Genomic DNA, 8,457 nt, shown 5'->3' on the forward strand with positions numbered 1-8,457 from the left:
ACCCTTTATAGAGAAGCGAAATAAATATTTCGTTGATAAATTACATTCAGGACAGTTAGGGAACATCCCTTACACAAGAATAAGATCGCAGAAAAATGATCATAAATGGATGAGAGGTTAAAACATTACATAGGGCGAAAGAGAAGTATATATGAGATTAAAGACAGGGAAAGTGGTTTTAAGGCCATAATATAATGAATTAGAAAAGTCAGGAGTTTAACAAGGAAAGCTAAAAATAGTTATGAATTAAAGGTAGCCAGCCAAGCGAAGATAGACCCCAAGGAATTTTATCAGGCATATAAGACGAAGAATAGAGAAACAATAGTTCCTTGAAGACAGCAGAATGGGACCTGCTTAGTTGTTGGGAGGAGATTAGTAAAATTGTGAACGAGTATTTTTTAACTGTCTTTGCCCAGGAAAACATGCAGGATTTGCCGAATAGTGAGAAGATATTTAGAGTAGAAGATACTGAGAAGCTGACAGATATTACCATAACTAAAGAGATAGTGGAACAGGAGATAGATAAGCTGAAAAGTTCAAGTCACCAGGACCAGATGAAATATATTCCACAGTATTTAAGAATTGGAAAAAGGTTATAAGTAATCTGGATAACGTCATGGCCAAGCGGCAGGCGACAGAGTGTTGTAATAAACGGCTCTAAATCCGAGTGGGGTCAAGTAATTAGTGGGGTGACAAAGGGATTATTAGTATTAGGGCAAATGTTGTTTGTAATATATGTCAATGACTTGGATAGTGGAATTAGTAGTGTTGTTAGTAAATTTAGGGTGCATGCAAAGCACCCTAAATGAGGAAAAAAAGGGACATTACGAGAAACGTGCATTATAAGTGTTTTTGAGATTCTTAGATACCAAAACCCTGAAACTCATGAATAACACTCTTAATTGAGAAACAGAACAACCTTACCAAATGCGTGTATTTTGAGTGTTTTCACATTCTTGGTTACCAAAACCCCAAATTGCATACGAAACTAGCTTTATGTGGCAAGAAAAAAAAAAAAGACATTTCCAGAAAAATGTCTTTTGAGTGTTTTTGAGCGTGTTAGGCAATAAAGCACTACAAAGCAAGGCAATCACATTACATGGGAATAAAACCAACTTTTACCAAGAACTTGCCTTTAAGTGTTTTTGAGTTCCTAACATACCAACACACTAAAACGCATGCAAAACACCCTTTATGAAGAAACGGAATAACATTACCAAAAACATGTATTTAGAGTGTTTTTGATCATGTTACCTATGAAAACGCTTAAATACATGGAAAGAACCCTATGTTTGGGAAACGAAAGGACATTACGTGAAACGTGTATTATGAATATTATTAAATTCCTTAAACACCAAAAAGCTAAAATCCACAAATAACACTCTTTATAGAGAAAAAAAAAAGAATTTTCCTTTTTTTTTTGTTATTCTTCTTCATAAGTACCGAGATGCCAAAATTCTAGCAAAATTCAGGGAAATTATATGGAAAAAAAAGAACATTATCATAAAAAGTTAATTTTAGCTTTTTTTTCGGACAGTTATGTACCAAAACCTAAATTGCATGCAAAGCCACCTCTATAGGAAATTAAACGACTTTACCAGAAACCTGTCTTTTGAGTGTTTTTTAGCATGTTAGGCACCAAAACAATAAATAACATGGAAGTCACTCTATATGGGAATCCAAAACAAAATTACTTAACACTTGCCTTTTCAGTGTTTTACGTAGAAACACGCTAAAACGGATTGCAAACAAACCAATATGAAGAAATAGAATGACATTGACAAAAAGGTATATTTTGAGTGTTTTTGAGCCTGTTACCTACAAAAAACGCGAAAATGGATGCAAAGCACTCTATATTGGGAAACAAAAGGACATTACGAGAAACCTGTATAATGAGTGTTTTATAGTTTCACAACAACCACAAGGCAAAAGTTTCTTAGATACCAAAATGCTGAAACTCATGAATAACACTCTTGATTGAGATACAGAACAACCTTACCAAATGCGTGTATTTTGAGTGGTTTTCACATTCTTTGTCACCAAAATACGAAATTGCATGCGAAACTAGGTTTATGTGGGGAAAAAATTATATTCCCAGAAAATTTTTTTTCAGTGTTTATGAGCGTGTTAGGCAATAAAGTACTTGAAAGAAGGGCAATCACATTACATGTGAATAAAAGAAACTTTTACCAAGAACTTGCCGTTAAATATTTTTGAGCTCATTACATTACCAAAACGCTAAAACAAATGCAAAAAATCCTTTATGGAGAAAAACAAAAACATTACAAAAACCTTGAGTGTTTTTCATCATGTTACCTATAAAAACGCTTAAATACATGCAAAGAATCCTATGATTGGGAAACGAAAGGACATTACGAGAAACATGTATTATAAATGTTTTTAAGTTTCTTAAATACCAAAAAGCTAAAACCCACAAATAACACTCTTTATGAAGAAACAAAAAAAAAAAAAAACAATAAATAAAAATAATAAATAAAATAAAAGAAAATAATATATTTTTTTTTTTGTTATTTATCTTCAGAGGTACCGAGATGCCAAAATTCTGTTAAAATTCAGGGAAATTATGTGGATAAAAGAACATTATCGAAAAAGTTAATTTTAGCTTTTTTTTTTCGGACTGTTATGTACCAAACCCTAAAGTGCATGCAAAGCCATCTATATGGGGAAATTAAACGACTTTACAAACTGTCTTTTGAGTGTTTTTCAGCATATTAGACACCAAAACGATAAATAATATGGCAGTCACTCTATATGGGAATCCAAAACAAAATTACTGAAAACGTCTCTTTTCAGTGTTTTACGTAAAAAAAAACGCTAAAACGGATGCAAACAGACCAATATGAAGAAATAGAATAACATTACCAAAAAGGTATATCTTAAGTATTTTTGAGCTTGTGACCAACAAAAAAAAAAAAAAACGTGAAAATGGATGCAAAGCACTCTATATTGGGAAATAAAAAGACATTACGAGAAACGTGTATAATGAGTATTTTATAGTTTCACAAGAACCACGAAGCAAAAAACGCAAAAACTAGTGTATATGGAGAAGTTTCTTAGATACCAAAATGCTGAAACTCCTGAATAACACTCTTAATTAAGAAACAGAATAACATTACTAAATGCGTATATTTTGAGTGTTTTTCACATTCTTAGTTATTAGAACCCCAAATTGCATGCAAAACTAGCTTTATGTGGGAAAAAACAATGACATTACCAGAAAATATCTTTTGAGGGTTTTTGAGAGAGTTAGGCAATAAAGTACTAAAAAGGAGGGCAATCACATTACATGGGAATAAAACCAACTTTTAAGTGTTTTTTAACTCCTTATGTACCAAAACGCTAAAACACATGCAAAACACCCTTTATGGAGAAACAGATTAACATTACCAAAAACATTTATTTTGAGTGTTTTTGATCATGTTACCTCTAAAAACGCTTAAAGACATGCAAAGAACCCTATGTCTGGGAAACGAAAGGACATTATGAGAAACGTGTATTATGTGTTTTTAAGTTCCATAAGTACCAAAAAGCTTTATAAAGAAAATAACACTCTAAATTGAGAAACAGAACAACCTTACCAAATGCGTGTATTTTGAGTGTTTTTCACATTCTTTGTTACCAAAACCCCAAATTTTATGTGAAAGTAGCTATATGTGGAAAAAAAAATGATATTACCAGAAAAGTGTCTTTTAAGTGTGATTGCATGATAAGCGATAAAGCACTAAAAAGCAGGGCAATCACATTACATGGGAAAAAAATCAACTTTTACCAAGTGTTTTTTCTAAGTGTTTTTGAGCTCCTTATATACCAAAACGCTAAAACGCATGCATAACACCGTTTATTTAGAAACAGAATAACATTACCAAAAACATGTATTTTGAGTGTCTTTGATCATGTTACCTATAAAAACGCTTAAATACATGCAAAGAATCTTATGTTTGAGAAACGAAAGGACATTTCGAGAAACGTGTATTATGAGTGTTTTTAAGTTCTTTAAGTACCAAAAAGCTAAAACCCACAAATAACACAATTTATAGAGAAAAAAAAAATAAATAAAAAAATAGGATTTTTTTTTATTCATCTTCATAGGTACCGAGATGCTAAAATTCTGCCAAAATTCAGGGAAATTATGTGAAAAAAGAACATTATGAAAAAGAGTTAATTTTAGTTTAATTTTATCCGCGACGGTTCATGGGCCTACTCCACATGAACAAGGAACTGTGTAACTTTGAAGAAGTGTCGCGGCTTACCCTAACCTGCAGGCTTGCCCGGGGACTAGTAGGAGATTCCCTGTAACCAGTTGGGGGCAATAAGCAGCAGGAAAGGACTAATTAACAGTTCCGAAGAGCCAGGATAGGCCTAGCAAGCCACTGGTGTTACAGATTTTGCTCAAGAAACGCAGAACGTGCCTCGGAATCGGACTGACCAAAGGGTAACGAACCGGAATGGAACTGGAAATGAAAATAGGAAACAAAAGACAATAAAGATTGCAACGATAAACTTGGCAACATTCAAGGATAAAGAAGAGGAAATAATAGAGATGATGAAGGAAAGAAAGATGGAAATCGTTGGATTATGTGAAACTAGAATCAAAGGGAAAGGAGAAAAAACATTACATGAAAATTATAAGATCATATATAGTGGTAATGAGGATGGAAGACATGGGGTTGCTATAATGATGTCACCACTGATGGCAGAAAGGATGGACAGTATGGACTGCAGAAATGAGAGAGTGATGGGTATAACGTTAACTATAGAACAGACAAAAATTAGCATTATCCAAACATATGCTCCACAACAGGGCAGAAGTCTGAGGGAGAAAGAGCAGTTTTATGAAACTCTACAGGAAATGACAGAAACAATAAGACATCACGAGAATGTCATTGTCATGGGAGACATGAATGGACATGTCGGACAGAATAGAGATGGAGTAGAGCACGTCATCGGAGAGTTTAGCATTGGCGAAAGGAACCAGGAGGGAGAAAGAATAATAGATTATTGTGTGATGAATAACATGTCCATTATGAATACTTATTATAAACATCAGGAGAGCCATAAATGGACATGGTATCGGTGGAATGCAGCACAACAAGGATATACTGAGAGGTCAATGATTGACCTGTTTCTCACCAACAAGAAAAACATATTTAAAGATGTTAGGACCATACCATCTGTGTCCTTAGACTCTGACCACAGGTTGGTGGTGGCTAAATTGAAAATTGTAAAACCAAAGGAAAAAGTCAAGAAAAAGCAAAAGAGATTCAAACTGGAAAACCTCAAGGACGAAGAGAAGAAGCAAGCACTGCGGCAACTGGTAACATTACGAAAACCAACCGAACTGGAATTGGAAGAAATGAACATAGAAGAACAATGGAATAAATTCAAGAACACTGTGTATGGGGCAGCTGAGGAGACAGTTGGTATTAAAATCAAATATGGAACCAAAAAGAAAAGTACTGCATGGTGGACTTATGATGTTAAGGAAGCAGTCAAAGAAAAAACAAGATCTTTCAGAAAATGGATGAAAACAAGAAACATTGAAGATAGAGAAGATTACGTAGATAAACGAAACAGTGCAGAAGCAACCAAAAGAGCAGCCAAGGAGGACATGTGGATCAAGATTGGTCAAGATCTAGAGAGAGACGTAGAAGGAACAAGAAAATTATTGTATAGCATGGCTAAGAACTATAGGAAAGGAAATAAGGACTCAACATATGCAATAATGAACAAAACAGAACTACTAACAAAACCACAGGAGATTGAAGAAAGATGGAGAGAATACTTCCAAGAACTTCTAAATGTGGAGGATGTGGAAGTGGATGAAGAGCGGAATCTAGATATACAGGAGGAACAAGGAGAGAACCCGAATGAGATCAATATAGAGGAAGTGAAGGAGGCACTAAAGAAGATGAGAAGCGGCAAAGCCCCAGGGGACGACGAGCTCCCTATAGAGCTATTTAAAGCTGCTGGGGAAGAATGTGTAGAGTGGATGAGGTACATTTTCAGTAATGCGTGGAAAGAGGAGAAAGTGCCCCATGACTGGCACAAAGCAATAGTATGTCCAATATATAAGAAAGGCAGTAAAACAGATTGTGCAAATTATAGAGGTATATCCCTGTTATCTCATGTTGGAAAATTGTATGAAAGAATAGTTGAGAAAAGATTAAGAACCTGTGTCGAGGAGAAACTAGGAATATGGCAGTATGGTTTCAGGCCCAATAGGAGCACGACAGATCTAGTGTTCACTTTAAAGATGATAATGGAAAAGAATTGGGAGTGGAGCATTGATAAATATGTGGCTTTTATAGATCTGGAAAAAGCCTTTGATAGAATTAGAAGAGATTGCTTGTGGAGAGTCTTACAACATCAAGACTACGGCATAAACTGTAAACTGATACGAGTAATTAAGAGTATATATAAGAACACGGAGAGCAGAGTCAAGAACAGAGAGCTGGAGAGTGAATGGTTTAGCATTAAGACAGGAGTGAGACAAGGGGGAGTGCTCTCTCCTTTGCTATTCATTATGTACATGGACAGATGCCTGAAGGAAGTGTGTGTAAGGGAGGATAAAGAGATCACGCTGGCCTATGCAGACGATGTCGCTGTCGTGACAGGAAGCCAACAAGATCTTCAAGAGGCCATGACAAGATGGAATGATGTCTTAAATAGGGAAGGAATGAGAATGAACAAACAAAAAACAGAAATAATGAAAGTTGGCAGAATAAAGGAGGAATGTAATATTTACATAGAAAACGTTAAACTGAAGCAGACCGACAAATTTTGTTATCTGGGAGTACTTTTCGACGAGGAAAACAGGCAGAATATAGAAATTTTAAATAGAATACAGAAGTACAATGCAAATGTCAGTGCATTGTATCCCATACTTAAAGATAAGAATATTCCAACAAAAGCTAAAACCCTAATATTTACAACAATACTAAGACCAGTACTTCTATATGGGTCAGAAACTTGGACACTGACAACAAGAACATCTTCACAAATACAAGCAGCAGAAATGAGAGTTCTGAGAATGATCCGAGGTGTGACCAGACTTGATAGAATTAGAAATGAAGAAACCAGAGAGAGATTAGGGATAACATCTGTACTGAAGATAATTGAAAAGAACAAATTGAGATGGTATGGACATGTCCGAAGAATGGAAGATACAAGATACGCAAGGAAGTTTCTAGAATGGGTTCCTCTAGGCAGGAGGCCGGTGGGACGACCTAGGAAGCGATGGATGCAGGGAATTGAAGAAGCTGCTGAACGAAGAGGAAGAAATCTAAGAGAAATAACCAGAGATGAGGATTTCATGGATAGAGACCTTTGGAGAAGATTCGTAGAGGCCGGACACTGACAGGCATTGCCTACCTTGCGTCTGGTGAGAAAGTTAATTTTAGCTTTTTTTTTCGGACTGTTATGTACCAAACCCTAAAGTGCATGCAAAGCCACCTATATGGGGAAATTAAACGACCTTACCAGAAACCTGTCTTTTGTGGGTTTTTTTTCAGCATGTTAGCCACCAAAACAATAAATAATATGGAAGTCACTCAATGTGGGAATCCATCACAAAATTACTGAAAAAGTGTCTTTTCAGTGTTTTACGTAGAAAAACGCTAAATCGGATGCAAACCAACGAATATGGAGAAATAGAATAACATTAACAAAAAGGTATATTTTGAGTGTTTTTGAGCTTCTTACCTTCAAAAAACGCGAAAATGGATGGAAAGCACTCTATATTGGGATACAAAAGGACATTACGAGAAACGTGTATAATGAGTGTTTTATAGTTTCACAACAGCCACAAGGCAAAAATCGCAAAACTCGGTGTATATGGAGAAGATTCTTAGATACCAAAATGGTAAAACTCAGAAATAACACTCTTAATTAAGAATACAAAAAACCTTACGAAATGCATGTATTTTGAGTGCTTTTCACATTCTTAGTTACGAAAACCAAAAATTGCATGCGAAACTAGCTTTATGTGGGAAAAAAAAATGACATTACCAAAAAAGTGTTTTTTGAGTGTTTTTGAGCGTGATAGGCACTAAAGCACTAAAAAGGAGGGCAATCACTTTATATAGGAATAAAACCAACTTTTACCAAGAACCTGCCTTTACGTATTTTTGAGCTTCTTACATACCAAAACGCTAAAACGCTTGCAAAACACCCTTTATGGAGAAACAGAATAACATTACCAGAAACATGTATTTTGAGTGTTTTTGATCATGTTACCTATAAAAATGCCTAAATACATGCAAAGAACCCTATGTTTGGAAAATGAGAGGACATTACGAAAATCGTGTATTATGAGTGTTTTTAAGTTCATTAAGTACCAAAAAGCTAAAACCCACAAATAACTTTTTATAGAGAGAAAAAAAAATTCTTATTCATCTTCATAGGTACCGAGATGCCAAAATTCTGGCAAAATTCATG

At 35.0% G+C, this 8,457-nt stretch overlaps 1 protein-coding gene across 1 annotated transcript; it reads left to right on the forward strand.

Moving 5' to 3' along the window:
• The first annotated feature begins 4,699 nt into the window (after positions 1-4,699).
• Positions 4,700-7,307, forward strand: LOC135095230 (craniofacial development protein 2-like). The gene is made up of 2 exons (XM_063996012.1): positions 4,700-5,335; positions 7,227-7,307. The coding sequence occupies exons 1-2, from the start codon at positions 4,700-4,702 to the stop codon at positions 7,305-7,307; spliced, it is 717 nt and encodes a 238-aa protein (XP_063852082.1).
• The last annotated feature ends 1,150 nt before the right edge of the window (positions 7,308-8,457 follow it).

The sequence above is a fragment of the Scylla paramamosain genome, chromosome 48 (genome assembly GCF_035594125.1).
Source record: "Scylla paramamosain isolate STU-SP2022 chromosome 48, ASM3559412v1, whole genome shotgun sequence".
NCBI classification, from domain to species: Eukaryota; Metazoa; Arthropoda; class Malacostraca; order Decapoda; family Portunidae; genus Scylla; species Scylla paramamosain.

Excerpts from the sequence above, each read along its gene's own strand:
- LOC135095230 (XM_063996012.1), top strand. The coding sequence starts at position 4,700 with ATGTCACCACTGATGGCAGAAAGGATGGACAGTATGGACTGCAGAAAT. Across the intron at positions 5,336-7,226 it reads AGCAAGCACTGCGGCAACTG|GCAGGAGGCCGGTGGGACGA; the intron begins GTAACATTACGA and ends GGGTTCCTCTAG.